Source organism: Oryx dammah, unplaced genomic scaffold (assembly GCF_014754425.2).
Source record: "Oryx dammah isolate SB20612 unplaced genomic scaffold, SCBI_Odam_1.1 HiC_scaffold_12, whole genome shotgun sequence".
In the NCBI taxonomy this organism is placed as follows: Eukaryota; Metazoa; Chordata; class Mammalia; order Artiodactyla; family Bovidae; genus Oryx; species Oryx dammah.
Window position 1 is genome coordinate 40,382,978 of NW_024070196.1, and position 16,802 is coordinate 40,399,779.

The 16,802-nt window shown below is 39.3% G+C and overlaps 1 protein-coding gene across 1 annotated transcript in view; it reads left to right on the forward strand.

Annotated features, from left to right (window-relative positions):
- The window catches only part of GASK1B (golgi associated kinase 1B), a 69,201-nt gene that overhangs the window by 46,822 nt on the left and 5,577 nt on the right, over window positions 1–16,802 (forward strand). Inside the window, exon 4 of the mRNA XM_040251607.1 lies at window positions 14,529–14,755. Within this exon, the coding sequence (XP_040107541.1) occupies window positions 14,529–14,755 (227 nt within the window). The remainder of the gene's footprint in view (window positions 1–14,528; window positions 14,756–16,802) is intronic.

A 16,802-nucleotide genomic window follows, 5' to 3' on the forward strand; every position in this document is an offset into this window, starting at 1 on the left:
TCTCCTTTTATTTTTAGAAGGTGTAGCAATTTCTTGTAAAAGTGTTAACATGTAATAGGTGTATCAGTGTTATTTTTCAATGAGTTAATGCATAGCTATTCAATTTTTATTAGTTTTAATTTCTATATGGTAGATAACCACATCAAGGAGGCTTTTGAGGCTCCCATACTTCTAAGAATGTCAAAGTGTTCTAAAATAAAAAAGTTGGAGCACTGTGGCTCTAGGGTAATTTTTCTGGAATAAACTTACCTTTGCCTGTATGGGCTTCCTCTGTGGCTCAGTGTAAAGAATCTACCTGCAATGAAGCAGACTCGGGTTTGATCCCTGGGTGGGGAAGATCCCCTGGAGGAGGAAATGGCAACCCACCCCAGTATTCTTGCCTGGACAATTGCATAGACAGAGGAGCCTGGTGGGCTATAGGCCATAGGGTGGCAAAGAATTGGACATGACTAAGCACACACACATGCAATTATTTGCCTGTATAGGCTCTAAAAACTTCAGCATCATTACCTTTTTGTAATTCGAATATTCTTTGATTTTGATTTTAAGACTGAGCTTTTTACATGATATTGGATACAGGAAAACATGGAGGTCTGGCCTGATAAGAGGTCTTTTAGTAGTTTAGTATCTCCATCAGACAGACTTCAATAGGAACCAGCATCCATTCCTTCATTTTTCCCCACAGACTTTACTGAGTATGTACATTGCACAAAACCTGATGTGGTCAATGTGGAGGATGTAGAGTGAATCACATTTAGAGGTGATGGATTGGAATCTCCCAGGAAGCAGGAATCTTGTCTTCTCTATACGGGGGGCAGTGTGGAAGAGGTAGAAGTTGGTAGAAACCCACATCATCCATAGCTGTGTCTCCTTGGGCAGGTTCCTTAGCTTCACTGAGATTTTTTCATTATTTGTTAATATGAGAGGAAAAAAAATGATACCTTTGGCTCAGGTGATAAAGAATCCGCCTGCAATGCAGGAGACCCAGGTTCAATCTCTGGGTGGAGAAGATCCCTTGGAGAAGGAAATGGCACTCCACTATGCTTACCTGGAAAATCCCATGGACAGAGGAGCGTAGTGGGGTACAGTCCATGGGCCCACAAAGAGTCAAACGTGACTGAGTGACTGAGAACACATATGTGTGTATAACTGAAATCCCATGGACAGAGGAGCCTGATGGGCTATACTCCATGGGGTCGCAAGAGTCAGACATGACTAAGCGACTAAACCACCACCACAAAACTTTTGTGTTATTTTAATAATTAGAAACTGTATGATACAAATTGCTGTGGCAGTAGCCTTGGATTTTATATCCAAGCTACATAAAGGGCTTTATTTTATAGCTTTTTGCAAACCCAGGGAACATAAAAACAAATCCATTTTCAAACAGGAAATTCTATAAGTGAAGTCGCTCAGCTGTGTCCGACTCTTTGCAACCCTGTGGACTGTAGCCTACCAGGCTCCTCTGTCCATGGGATTTTCCAGGCAGTAATACTGGAGTGGATTGCCATTTCCTTCTCCAGGGGGTCTTCCCGACCTAGGGATCGAACCCGGGTCTCCTGCATTGGAGGCAGACGCTTTAACCTCTGAACCACCAGCGAATGTAAACCAATTAAAATCAGTTGACAAGATGACAAGTCAAATTCAAGTAAACCTTAATCTCCAATCTATAGGAAATTCTATACATACTTGTAAAAATAATCTTATTTAAGTTCAATTTAATAAAGCAGAATTCATTTTTTAATTTTCTCTTTTTTCCCTTCTAGCTTTATTGAGGTGTAATTGACAAATACAATTGAATATAAAGTGTACAGTGTTGTGATTTGGAGATGTGATTTATATATACATTATGAAATATTTACCACAATCAAGCTAATTAAAAGATTCATCACCGCACAGAGTTAACTTTTGTGTATGTATATGTTGAGAATGTGTAAGATCTACTCTGTTAGCACATTTCAAGTGTACATTACATTTTTGTTAAATATAATCTGATCCTCAGAACTTATCCAGCTTCTCCCATCCAAAGACTAACCAGGCCTGACCCTGCTTAATTTCAGAGATCAGATGAGATCGGGTGTGTTCAGGATGGTATGGCTGTAGGCAGAAATTATCCATCTTCTAACTGAGTTTGTTTCCTTTGACCCACTCCACAGCCCCTGGCAACCACCATCCTACCCTCAAGCAATATTTATTTTTAAATAGCCAGAGAATAATCAGTCTAGCAGAATTAACTTTTTATAAGAGAACCAGTTTCCATAAATAATGAGTTTCAATATCTTTAGGATGTATTACATTAAGTTGTGTTAATCATTGTAAAAGAAAGAATATTTCATGGTGCTTGTTAAAGATGGTGAATGAGACTTTATCCAGGACCATCAAGATAGGTGTAGGGGTCACTGTGGTGGGATTTGACAGGGAGGCAGGGAGAAAGATGGGGCCCCATACAGCAGTGCTGGTAGGGACTTACAGCCAGGGAGCAGAGGAAGGGTCATGGGGTAGACAAGGGATAAGAGCAGACATCTAAGAGCAAACATCAGGGAGAAGGGGAGTTCCAGGTAAAGTGGCCTGACCAGATTCTTGCTAAAGACAAGTGATAAGACCTCACCTTGAGGATGGTGGAAGCTGAGGACCCAAGTTAGCTATTAAGTGTGATCAGGTATCTCCGAGAGTAAGGACTTTGCAGGGTTCTTGCTAAAAGTTAATTTTATAAGGAAGTGTACAGATAGGCTTAGGAGAGTTCAGGAGACTAACTAAAGTTTGGTCGAGCAAAGTAGTTGTGTCACCACAATCAGAATTATGTTTTAGTGCAGTCATTTATTTTTACTTATTTTGTTACTATCCTTATGATAAAATACTACATGATAGGGGACAATAAAACTGATAGAAATTTCATAAAAATGCTAAAAGTGAATGCATGTCAAATCGAACAGAGCAAAAGCTTTTAATGATGCTGCCCTGAGATGTAAATGTACATTGTTCAAAATGTACTGGGCAATCCTATTTAATGTTAAATCATGAAAAATGCTGTCTCAGTTCAGTGGAAAAAAAGCATTTTTAAGAAACGGTACTTATAATTAAGGTTATTTTATTGCTGTTTTAAATTTATTTGCTTCATTTAAATCCATTCTATAAATGAGAACTTGATAAAATGTAAAAATTATTGTTTCTCTCGGTCCAAGTGCTCTTTAGAAATCTTTACAGGAAGGTGGGTGTGCCTTTGATAGAGGTTATTTTCATGCAGCCCTACTTGTGCAGATTACAGAACGTGAATTTTCTTTTCTTTAAAAATAGATTGTCACTTCCCTGGTGACTCTTTCCAGGGTCTTTTTGTGGCAGGATGATGTTTGATTTCTGGTATTTATTCAGAGTTACATGAATTCAAAATATTACATCTGTCGAGACTTCCCTAGAGGCCCAGTGATTAAGACTCAGAGCTTCCACTGCAGGGGGTGCGGGTTCCATCCCTGGTCTGGGAACTAAGATCCCACATGCGACGTGGCATGATCAAAACAAAAACAAACAAACAAAATTATTCTACCTGTAGAAACAGATCCAAATATGTTGCAGCTTTAAAAATAGCTTTACTTATATATAAAAAATACTATTATGTCTTTACTTATTCAGCAATAGGATGTAAGCTGAAGAGTGTGTCTTGAACTGGTACTCAATGATGGTTATTGTTACATGCAGAGCTCTGGAGTATAGGTGGTGCAAAGCCTGTTTACAGAGGCCAAAGCACAGGGGAACTCATGCCCATAGTTAGATGTATGTACTGTAAGTGGTTTTTACTTTCCTCATTGTTCATAAGCTGCTCTGCTGGGCATTTGCATGCATACTCATTTAACAGGCTACCTGTTGCCATGGTTACGCCGAACAAAAATGAAACCTATTCTTTTCTGAAGTGAGAGTTTCCCAGCAACACAGATGCAGGCTGGTGAGAACCTCTGCTTTTGTTTTTGCTTTGTCGAGTTCCCAGGGTATCAGGCCCGGTCTGTGATCACAGGTACTGTGGGAGCCATGGGGTTTGTCTGAAGTTGCCCTTCTCTATGATCCAGTAGAAATCCACACATCCATTAGACCACAGGGATCCCAATATGGCTCCACTGATGACATGGCAACCATGTATTGATCGACATCAAGACAAACCCAAGTGCAAGGATTTTCCAATGTGAATTATTAGCTGATGAATAAATAAGCCCGTCTGTTTGTGTTTCTCTCTTTCTTGGCTGGAGATGATAATGTTAGTGATTCTCACACATTTTCTAAAAACAAATGAGATGTCAAATGAGATCACTGAAATTCAAAGGAATCTTCCAGAAAACTGCAAACTACAGTCCTATTGTTACCTCTGTCACATCTTCTTGTCCAGTGTTTATCAAATGTCTCTTACAAGCAGGATGTCATGTGGACTCCCTGTGGGATGTGAGATTTCTGGTCCACTTGTGACATTGAACCCACATAGAGATGCCAACCAGGAGTGAATGACGAGCACAAGCAGCTCTGTTCTTTGCTCCCTGCCCATCTTCCCCCACTCCAGTTAATACTGGATGCTGTTTTTAAAAGACCCACGTCTTACTCTGCCAGCATGATTTACTTGACTCTTCCTAAAGAAGAGTGTTTTGGAGGAGCTTTGTAAATAGTCAGATACAAAGTGGATACCAACCATCAGGAAAATTCTCTTGACAATAAAATTTTATCAAATGCCTGCTCTGTGCCAAGCATTGGATGAGTTACTGTGCTAACACTTTACATATTTTATTGCACAATTTAAACTTTCTCTCTAAAAATGCAGTTTTCTTTGTACAGTTTTTAATTTTTATTTTTTTTTATTTATAATTTTTAACATTAAAATTTAAGTATATTTGATTTATAATGATTCAGGTACATGACCAAGTGATTCAGCTTTATATATAATATATATATATATATATATTCTTTTTCGGGGCTTCCCTGGTAGCTCAGCAGTAAAAAATCTGCCTGCAATGCAGGAGACACAGGAAACGCGAGTTTGATCCCTGGGTCTGGAAAATCCCCCGAAGGAGGGCATGGCAACCCACTCCTGTATTTTGCCTGGAGAATCCTGTGGACAGAGGAGCCTGAGGTCATACAGTCCATCGGTTGCAGAGACTGAGACATGACTGAAGCGACTGAGCATTTACACACATGTTCTTTTTCATATTACTTTCCATTATAGGTTATTAAAAATATTGAGTATGGTTCCCTGTGTTTCTTGTTGTTTATCTATTTTATACCTTGTAATGTGTATATTTTAATCCCCAATTTCCACTTTATCTCTGTCCCGCAGAAAGGTGGCATTTTCAAAACAAATAATTTGAAAAGAGATGATGAGAAGCTTGAGGTATTGACTTAACAGACCAGAAGCACACACACACACACACGCATGTGCTCACTCAAACCTTCAAATAAGTGTGGAAAGACAGGTAGAAAAATAGTGTAATAACATTACCTAAAAGAATTGAATGAAAGAAGGTTTTGGATCGTAGAGTTTCTCATCTCTGTTCGAAGGTATCTCTTCATTTTAGTCTCTCCAGCTTCTGAGCACATCTGGCCTTGGCTCCCTTCGGTTCCTGTTCTTCTGATGTCTCCTGATGCCCTGCTCCCTGCCTTCTCCTATTGCAGCCTTGTGGGAGGAGGTGGTGGTGGAGCCTGCAGATACATCCATTTCTTAGCTTTCCCTGTAGGCACCGGGCCCTTGGTCTGCTCCAGCTCCGAGTCCTTGGCTTCATGCCCCCTTTACCTGTGGGAAATGGACTCAGACAGACTGTGCTGCTCCAGGTGTGGTCAGGCACCTGGTCAGTCCAGACCCATCCATGGAGAGAGAAGGGCAAACACTGCAGATAGACATTTAGAAACTTTGATATCAGTTTGGTAGAGTGGTTTTGTCTGTTGAATCTAACAAGATATTTGGTTGGTATTTTGTATCTTTTAAAGTTTCATTTCTTTTGTAATAAGTTATTTTGTTTTATTTTTTTGTATTATCTTTTTAAAAAAATTTCATTAGAAGGACAGTGAATGTATTCGTAAGAACATTTATCATAGTATGGTCTTTATGAAGCTCTTGTTCCCTGAGTTCTTGAGATGATTAGATGAATCTAATGGAAGCACTTCTAACTATGAGTGATGATGTTCATTTACTTATTTATTTAAGTATAGTTAATTGACAATGTTGGGTTGATTTCAGGTGTAGAGCAAAGTGATTCAGTTATACAGTATAGATATACATTCTTTTTTAGATTTTTTCCCTATTATAGGTCATTACAGGATATTGAATATAGTTCTCTCTACTGAACAGTAGGCCCTTGTTGGTTATGTTTTATATATAGTAGTGTGTATATGTAAATCTCAAGCTCTTAGTTTATCTCTCCCCCTCTAACTTTCAGTAACCATAAGTTTTTTTCTATGTCTGTGAGTCTGTTTCTGTTTTGTAAATAAGTTCGTTTATATAATTTGTTTTTCATTCCATGTATCAGTGACATCAGATGATATTTGTCTTTCTCTGTCTTATTTCAGTTAATATGATGATATCTATTTTATTGTCTTTTAACAAAGCAACAATCCACATGGAATGAAGTCTGGGGAGAGAAAAGACAAAAATACCAGGTTTTTCACTGTAGGTCATTTGAGAAGTTCCCATCTAACATACCCTCAGGTTCTCTAAAATGTCTTTTGATTTCCTACCTTCATGCTTTGCGTGTTTTTTAGCTAATACTACCTATCTCTTAAATCCCAACTGTAATATCCTCTCCTATATGAATTTTGCCTGAACTTTTCATTGGAATTCATTGTGTTTCTGCAGAAACCTTGTGACCAGTGGTTATTGTAAGTAGGATCATTTAACCTTCTGTACAAACACACTTGTCTTTCTATAGCACCACCTTTGAAGGCTGTCCCTGGGAGAGACACTCAGGGTAGATAAGAGATGCACTTTGAAGGGGTGGACACCTGCTTTAGAATCCTGAGTTTCATCACATATGAGCTGAGGGACCTTGAGTTATCAGCTAGCCTCTCTGCACAACAATGTTCCCATTTATAAAATGGGACTCTTGGTAGCACCTAGGTCTTAAGGCTGCTATGAAGATTGAATAATCTATGTAAATATTTAAGTGTACAATTCCTGGCATATACAAAGCACTCAATCAATGAATGCTATTATGTTTTTAGTTATCAATATTAGCAAGTTTGGAATATTTTAATTGCCTTTGTTCACACAATAAAATTAGTCATTTAACTGTTTTACTTTGAGAAAAAAGAGATAAGAAACTCCCACAATTGTTGACAGAGCCATGTTTTGAAGACATAGCTAGAATGGGTGGGATGTAGAAGCCTGGGAAGTTACTGGATTTCTGCAGATTTCTTCTGGGTCTTAGGGAGCTAGTCAGGGCAGCTAAGACTTCCTTGTTTGGACTCTGCACACATAGCTTGAGTCACTCACAGATACTTTTTCTTACAGACAAAACTTACACCACCAAAAGGAAAATGGGACTAGAAAAAGAAACTTCAGAAAGGCCAGATATCTAAAAATACCCCCGCCAACAAAATATTTGGCTGGAACACCTGAATTTTTTGAGTGTAATTTTAATTAGGTAAACATTGAAATATATATTTTTCTAAAATAGGAAAGAGTAATTTTATGGAAAATAATGATTGTCTGCAATCTTTAGAAGCCTTCAGAAGATCAATTTTGCAAAAGACTTTCCTTGTTTTAAGGAGTGAGAAGACATGAATTTGAACAAGCTGCTGCAATGGTGATCAACACATAACTGCTTAACTGACAAAATTTTCCCCCAGATTGGCTTTTTTGTAGGATTCTTATCTAAAAATGTAGATAGGGAGTTCGTAACCATGGTGCTTGATCATGTGATTGTTGTTCAGTTGCTCAGTCATGTCCGACTCTTTGCGATCCTTTGAACTGCAGCACGCCAGACTTCCCTGTCTTTTGCCATCTCCTGGAGCTTACTCAAACTCATGTCCATTGCATCAGTGATGCCATCCAACCATCTCATCCTCTGTCTTCCCCTTCTCCTCTTGCCTTCAATCTTTCCCAGCATCAGAGTCCTTTCTAATGAGTCAGTTCTTCGCATCAGGTGGCCAACGTATTGGAGCTTCAGCTTCAGCATCAGTCCTTCCAATGAATACTCAGGACTGATTTCCTGTACGGTAGACTGTTTTGATATCTTTGCAGTGCAAGGGACTCTCAAGAGTCTTCTCCAACACCACAGTTCAGAAGCATGAGTTCATCGGTGCTCAAGCGTCTTTATGGCCCAACTCTCACATCCATACATGACTACTGGAAAAACCATAGTTTTGACAATACAGACCTTTGTCAGAAAAGCAATGTTTCTGCTTTTTAATGTGCTGTCTAGGTTTGTTATAGCTTTTTTTCCAAGGAGTAAGTGTCATTTAATTTCATAGCTGCATTCACTATCCACAGTGATTTTGGAGCTCAAGAAAATAAAGTCTCTCACTGTTTCCATTGTTTCCCCATCTATTTGCCATGAAGTGATGGGACCAGATGCCATGATCTTAGTTTTTTGAATGTTGAGTTTTCAGCCAGTTTTTTCCTCTTTCACCTTCATCAAGAGGCACTTTAGTTCCTCTTTGCTTTCTCCTTTAAGGGCAGTATCATCTGCATATCTGAGGTTATTGATCTTTCTTCTGGCAATTTTGATCATGTGATAGTTAAATGAAATGATTGTTTTACTGTGTGCTCTAGACAAGTGAATATATTAAAACCATATTATGGATACATAGATGGCTAGAATATGCTTTGTTAGGCCTTAAAAAGTAAGCGAACTCTACTCAAAGTAAGCAGAAATATATTCAAGATATAACTGAATTAAATGCCAAGCAAAATGACACTTAATTTAAAGGAGTGGATAGCGATTTTGTGGTCAAATTATTTTGGCTATATTAAACGTCAATTTGAAAGAGGGCCTATAAACACAATTCTGGGAAGACCTAGGGAGTGATATTTAAGAGCTGCTTAGGCCCTTAGGAGACAAGGCCAGTAAAAAAGACATAATTTACTATAGTTAGAGGCTAAGAAAAACAAAATAAAATAATTATCTGAAGCCTAACAGTGTGATTCTCTGTATATGTACACACACACAAACACACACACACACACCCCTCACATTTGAAAAGTCATTATACCCACCAAGTACATGCATTATCTGAATAAAAAGAGTGATAAACATTTTTGGAAGAGAAGTTAGGCTGAAATCACACACCTATTTTCAATAACAAGATCTGTGAGACTTGAAGGGCACAATAGTCTGACAGGGAAGTGGTGAAATTATCATAGACTGTTGAGTGATTCAAATTGGATCAGGCAAAATGCTTTAAAAATACATTGTTGGAAACACTCTCACATTGGGAAGGCAGTAAAAAGATGGACCTAGAGCCCATCACACAGAGTGAAGTAAGTCAGAAAGAGAAAAATAAATATATATTAATGCTTATATGTGGAATCTAGAAAAATGGTACTGGTGGACCTATTTGCAAGGCAAGATTAGAAATGCAGATGTGGGGAATGGACTTGTGGGCACAGCAGGGGAAGGAGAGGGTGGGATGACTTGAGAGACTAGCTTTGAAACGTTATGAGGTTGATACAAAAGTTATTGCAGTTTTGGACTGTGAATTTTAAATCATTATAACTAGGCTCAAACACATCTTTATTTATCAAATAGGAACGATTACACTCAATACATTTTTGCCAACTAGAAATAAGTTTGCTTATTCCTGTGGTGTAAAAATTCATGCTTCCAGATTCCATGGAGTCTTGGAAAGCATTTTCTGTTTCCTGCTAGTTGTGGAAGCATTTTCCTTGCAAAAGTTGTTGAGATGTTTGAGAATTGGTAGTCAGTTGGTGAGAGGTCAGGTGAACATGGCAGAGGAGGCAAAACTTTGTAGCCCAATTCACTGAACTTTTGAAACATTGGTTGTGCAACATACAGTTTGGTGTTGTTGTGGAGAAGCAATGGGCACTTTCTGTTGACCAGTGTTGGCTGCAGGCATTGCAGCTTTCAGTGCATCTCATCAAGTTGCTGAGCATTCTTCTCAGATGTAATTATTTCACAATTATTTCACAAGATTCAGAAAGCTGTAGTGGATCAGACCGTCAGCAGACCACCAAAGAGTGACCGTGACTTTTTTTAGTACAAGTTTGGCTTTGGGAAGTGCTTTGGAGCTTCTTGTCAGTCCAACCACTAAGCTGGTCATCCACTGGTTGTTGTATAGAATCCACTTTTTGTCTCTTGTCACAATCCAATCAAGAAATTGTTCATTGTTGTTGCATAGAATAAGAGAAGAGACACTTCAAAACAACAATTGTTTTCATTTGTGGTCAACTCATCTCTTCATGGGAAATAGATGGGGAAACAGTGGAAACAGTGTCAGACTTTATATTTTTGGGCTCCAAAATCACTGCAGATGGTGACTAAAGCCATGGAATTAAAGGACGCTTACTCCTTGGAAGAAAAGTTATGACCAACCTAGATAGCATATTCAAAAGCAGAGACATTACTTTGCCGACTAAGGGCCGTCTAGTCAAGGCTATGGTTTTTCCAGTGGTCATGTATGGATGTGAGAGTTGGACTGTGAAGAAGGCTGAGCGCCGAAGAATTGATGCTTTTGAACTGTGGTGTTGGAGAAGACGCTTGAGACTCCCTTGGACTGCAAGGAGATCCAACCAGTTCATTCTGAAGGAGATCAGCCCTGGGATTTCTTTGGAAGGAATGATGCTAAAGCTGAAACTCCAGTACCTTGGCCACCTCATGCGAAGAGTTGACTCATTGGAAAAGACTCTGATGCTGGGAGGGATTGGGGGGCAGGAGGAGAAGGGGACGACCCAGGATGAGATGGCTGGATGACATCACTGACTCGATGGACGTGAGTCTGAGTGAACTCTGGGAGTTAGTGATGGACAGGGAGGTCTGGCGTGCTGCGATTCATGGGGTCGCAAACAGTCGGACACGACTGAGCAACTGAACTGAATTGAACATGAGGCACCAGCTTATGAAGCTTTTTCACCTTTCCAGTTGGCTTCAAATGCCCAGTGACCATGGAATGGTCTATGTTGAGTTCTTCGGTAACTTCTTTTGTAGTTTTAAGAGGATCAGCTTAGATGATTGCTTTCAATTGGTCCTTGTCAACTTCCGATGACCCGTCATTACGCCCTCATCTTCAAGGCTCTTGTCTCCTTTGCAAAACTTCTTGACTCACCACTGCACTGTAAAGTCATTAGCAGTTTCTGGGGCAAATGCACTGTTGATGTTACAAGTTGTCTCTGCTGCTTTTTGACCCATTTTGAGCTTGAATAAAAAAGTCACTTGAATTTGCTTTGTGTCTAACATCATTTCTGTAGTCTTTAATAAATATAAAATAAACAGCAAGTAATAAGTCATTAGCAAAACAAATAAAGCAAGAAATGTGCATTAAAATGATGTATAACACAGCCACATTTATTTAAGAATGCATTCCAACATCAAATGGCAAATTCCAACAATGTAAAACTGCAATTACTTCTGCACCAAAGTAATACATTATGATGTGTAAAATAGATAGCTAGTGGGAAGCTGCTGTGTAGCACAAGGTGCTCAGCTCAGTGCTCTGTGATCCTAGAGGGGTGGGATGGCAGGCGGAAGGGAAATCCAAGAGGGAGGAGACATATGTATACCTATGGTTGATTCACTTTGCTGTACAGCAGAAACTAACACAACATTGTAAAGCTCCAATAATATACTCCAATAATAATTTTAAAAGGATGCTCTAAGTTTCTCTGTCTCACCTCTAATACTTAATGCTTTCTTGTAGTCTAAAAACAGAAAGATATCATATTTATAGAGTACTGGAGGTTAGGGCCTAGATGCTAAATTACTTGTTATCAAACGATATTATATGTGATACCCCTGACTTTGTTGTAGTGATAACAGAAATGCTATTTATTTTGGTCCTTTCCCGCTACTAGAAATCAACAATGAAGAAAGAGCTTAGGGTTCAGAGCACCATTTAAGAACTGGTTGGTAGATGTGTCCTTACAAGTAAAGCTCTAAACACACTTATCCAACACAACACACGTTGATGTTATAGCCAAAGTGAAATAAGATTAAGCTTTCCCCCATATATAATGTCATTATAATTGGATAAAAACATACAGTGATGATGGGAATAAGGTATAGAGACTTTTTGAGAATTATTGGCTACTGTATATAAAAAAAGGGACATTGAATGAGAATCAGCTCCCTGAAGAGATATTTTTTACATTCTCCCTGACACCTTGATGGTAACTTGAAGAACTAGCAAGCACATACCATCTCTTCATATCATTTGCTTTCCCTTATACTCAAATCTGTCAAGATAATACATAAAAGGAATCAAATTGAGGAGAAAGGAGTCAATTCATTTTTAATTTTTCTAGTATTTCCCAGCTTATGCTTTTTTTCCCATTTAACCTACAGTGATGTGGTTGGGGCTCTCTTGCTCACCTTTCGGAAACATTCAACCAGCCCTGGGAGCTTATGTGCCCTAGAGACAGCCTGTGTGACATTTTTGGATAAACCCCTGGTTAGGCTCATGACCCCATGGATCAGCTTGCCTGAAGCTAGTTCTGCCAAGGTCCTCTGATCTGTAGACTGTTTCTCGATCAGCACCGTACCCTCTGAGCTGTCCAAGAGGCTGGTGGCTCATGGAACACCTGATTCCATGTGACTGTTTTTATATAAACTTCATAGAAAATTGGCTTATGCTAACTTCTCTTAAAACCACTGCTTCCCAAAGTATGCTTTTTGGTGCAAAGTCCACTTACCTGCAGAAAACAGAGAGGAGGGTCATTTGTCTGGTAGTGAGTTTGCTGTGTTAGTGAGGCAAAACTAGACTGATTCATTTCCCTCTGGAAGTAGTGCTGGTTTGGGCGGGGTGCAGGCCCTGGGTGACATTTGCCTCAGTGCCTGGCCCACTGCTGAGTGGTAGAAGATATTACATAAACATTTGTTGGATGAATAAAGGCAGGATTTTTGCAACGTAGGCTCAATTTTGGTACTACTCTTTCTGCATTTCTGTCTTAGCAACTGACTACCTAGAGTGACCAGCCCTATAAGATCTGCAAAAAAACAGGAGGAAGAGAAAAGATGGGAGTTTAGTAAATAAAAGAATAAAAGACTTAAAATGACAAAAGAATAGAAATGACAGCCTGGGGACTTCCCTAGTGGTCCAGTAGTTAAGACTCTGTGCTTCAATGCAGGAGACACAGGTTTAATACCTGGTAGGGGAATTAAGATCCCATGTGCTGGGTGGTACTGCCAAATAATTAAAAAAAAAAAAAGGACAATCTGTGTCAAGCCATCTTTTGAATCTTGAGCATACGTATAATCTTTGACTAGACAAACTATTCAATGTGGTGTTTTAGGGGGAAATGTGCATTTTGAAGACAAACACAACTGTGTCTGAATCTTAACTTTGCTATCTACTAAAATTTTATGCAGAGTACAATATTCAATCTCTCTGAGGCTCAGTTTTCCTTCACCGAAATGGAGAAACTACCTTTTGTTTCAGAAGCTTGTTTTGTGGTCAGTCATTTCACACAGTGTGTACAGGTGTGTCTCAACAACAGTAATGACAGTTTTCAATTTTTAAGTATCTTCTAGATGCCTGGGTCAGGCTGGAGTGTATCCAGACACTTTTGTGTCCTTAACCCACCAAAAGTACAAGGATAATAGTATGATTCCCGATATATAAATAATTAAATTGAGACTCAGTAACGTAAAGGGAGCTATACAAGTTTGCAGAGCTGCAAAGAAGAGATTTGAGTTTATATTTATCTAACTCCTTAGCCTAGTCTTTAACTTACCATGATTAATAAATATTATTTTTTCCCTCGCCAAAAAGACATGGAAGTAACCCAATTCTTCCTTTCCTTTAATGTCTGCCCTCTATAAGGTGGTCGCTCTACTCCCACAATAAACCTCACTAAGCCAAAGTGTTCTGCTCATTCATTTAGAATCTAACTGTGGGCTCCCCATGTGGCATGTTCTTGGCTATCATTATTGGATATCACATCTTTTCCATAGGTTTATTCTCAGTAACTTCAAGTTTTATACTGTAATACTGAAATCCAGAGAGAGTTAGGGAATGCAGTAAACTTTTAGAGCCACTGAGATAACCCAGATTTTCTGGATGTATCCAAGTACAGTGATTTGTATCTTCTGTCCCAAGTAGCATCAGAGATTCTTCTGGGCACGCGTCGACATATGATGTCAGTGGGAACTCTGAATGTGAAGGGTGGAGATGCTTAGTTGGGATGATCTGCCTGTGGAGCTGTTAATGGAGCTGGGTCAGAAGGATATGAAATTAGGGCTTATTCTGACAGTTAATTAAACAAACCTGGCCCCAATTAAATTCTGGCAAGTGAGCCACTTAGAAAGTACTTGTTCTTTGGACATCTTCTAACTTTCCCAAGTTTTGTTTTTACTCAGCATCTTGGATTTTGTTTTTGTTTTCCCTTTCAGATTTATAACCGCCTGGATACAAATTGCTGTGGGTTCCGACCTCGGAAGGAAGATACCTGTGTACAGAGCGGACGGAGTTCAAAATGCGACAACCAGGATACTGTGGTTCTAGCCCACATTGTCCAGCGAAAGCAGGACCCAAGACACTTGGTTTTTATAGATAACAAGGGTTTCTTTGACAGAAGTGAAGATAACTTGAACTTCAAACTCTTAGAAGGCATCAGAGAGTAAGTTTCCTGATGTAGTAACATCTGCAGGACATTGCATTTCTATTGAATACGTAGTAAGGTTTGAGAAGACTCATCCTATGTCTGATCAATTTAACCCTTAAAGAGAATCTGGGAATGGAGGCCCAGAGAAGGGAACCAAACCCAAGAGAAGTAGAAAAAAAGGTGCAGCCAGGTTTCAAGGTAACTGACCTCTGCAACCTACAGAGGTCCTGATGCATTTCACAGGCATCATATTGCTTTGCCCTCAGTGTGCAAATCCAGGTGGGATGAGGTTGGAAGCATGCAGGCATCTCTGGAGTAGGAACTAGCCTGGTGGAGGTGAGCAAGTCACAGGGGCTCCATTACCAGGGTGCAGATGGGGGAACCAACAGACATTCAAATACTGATAAGGCAGGATGTCCCAGGGCAGAATAAACTCAGTGACTTTGATGAACACATGGGAAGTTAGAGGCAACCTGCTGAGTAGAACACAGTAGCCAAGAATAATGGCAGTTCAATTCAGGTAAGAGGGTTTCTGAGCATTTGGAAATCCTTCTGTAGACATAGATTATAGGGACAAGTATCTTGAGCTTACACTCAAGAAGTATTTGGAAATAAAGGAAACGGAGACATTCCATAGTGGCAGGGACCTCACTGTAGAGTCTGAGATATTCGCCCCCAAACATGGGGACTGAAGCTACTCCCCTTCATAAGCACCCATTCATTGTCTTTCTTTCTTTTTTCTTAATCAATTAATTAACTTTTGGTTGCGTTGGGTCTCCATTGATGCGTGCGGCCTCTCTCTAGTTATGGTAAATGAGGGTTATTTGTTGTGGAGCACAGGCTCAGTAGTTGTGGCTCTCAGGGTGTAGAGTATGGAGTCAGTAGTTGTGGTACATGGACTTGCCCATGTACATGTGGAATCTTCCTGGATCAGTGATCAAACCTGCGTCCCCTGTATTGGCAGGTGGATTCCTATCCACTGCACCACCAGGGAAGTGCCGTTCATTGTCTTTCAACCTTAGAAATCAGGGTCACTAAGAAACTGAGGTGTGTACCTGAGACTTGAAAATAGAAGGGTGCTCTAGTGAAACAGTCCATCAGTCTTGTGAAGCTGAGTGATTGCTGGGGACACATTGAGCATGTCTAAAATTGAGAGTAGGACCCAGGTCCACCAACCCCAAGTCCATTTTTCTGCAGTAACTTGTGGCATTTCTGCTGTTACTGTTTCTATTGTTAACAAAACTCTAAAGCATATTTTAATAATTCTTCCTAGCACCATGAATTAGGTAATGGGGAATTTTATGTATTTCCAATGCTAGAGTTAATGAGTTTCAAGACATCCATTTTCATGAGTTTTTGCCATGACTTTCTCTGTTAATACCCATTCCTTACATCTCTGTGGATGGAAGGTAAAATATAAGTGTCTGCTAAGTGTCTGAGCTGAGGAAATTTTATGTGCAGGAAAATTTACATACCAGTGGCATCACTTACTGAGTTGATATTATGGAGTCTTCTTAAATCCCTGAATTTCCTCTTAGAATTAATAGTGCCTGGAGAATCCATCTCTCTCGTACATTCATAAAAATATGAGTAACATTTTACTTATACTTTCAAAGGAGATTTAACCTTAACTGCATTATAAGGAGTAATGGGTTTAAAGTTAAATCTTCTTTGAATATGTAATTTCCACATTCAGAGGCAAAAATGAAGATTTCACTAACCCATATTTATGCATAGAATATTTCCATTAAGCAGCATAGCGCAGAGTCAGGTAATTTTTTTGATTTTCCTTTATGCAAGGATTAGACACTAAAGAGATCCATGAATGTAGTGGTTTCATCTTGTACTTTCTGCCACAGCTAAGTTAGTTCAAGGGCCAGAGAATTAATAAATCATGGATTATTAATACTTCCTATAGCAAAAATGCTTAATTAATACTATGGTTACTAAACTATAAAAGACATGTCTTTGGGGTGCTCAGAGCATCTGATTAACATTATTTAATTCCACACTTACTCAGACTCGTTAAGCACGTCCAGCTCCTTGGCCTTTGGTCTCTCTG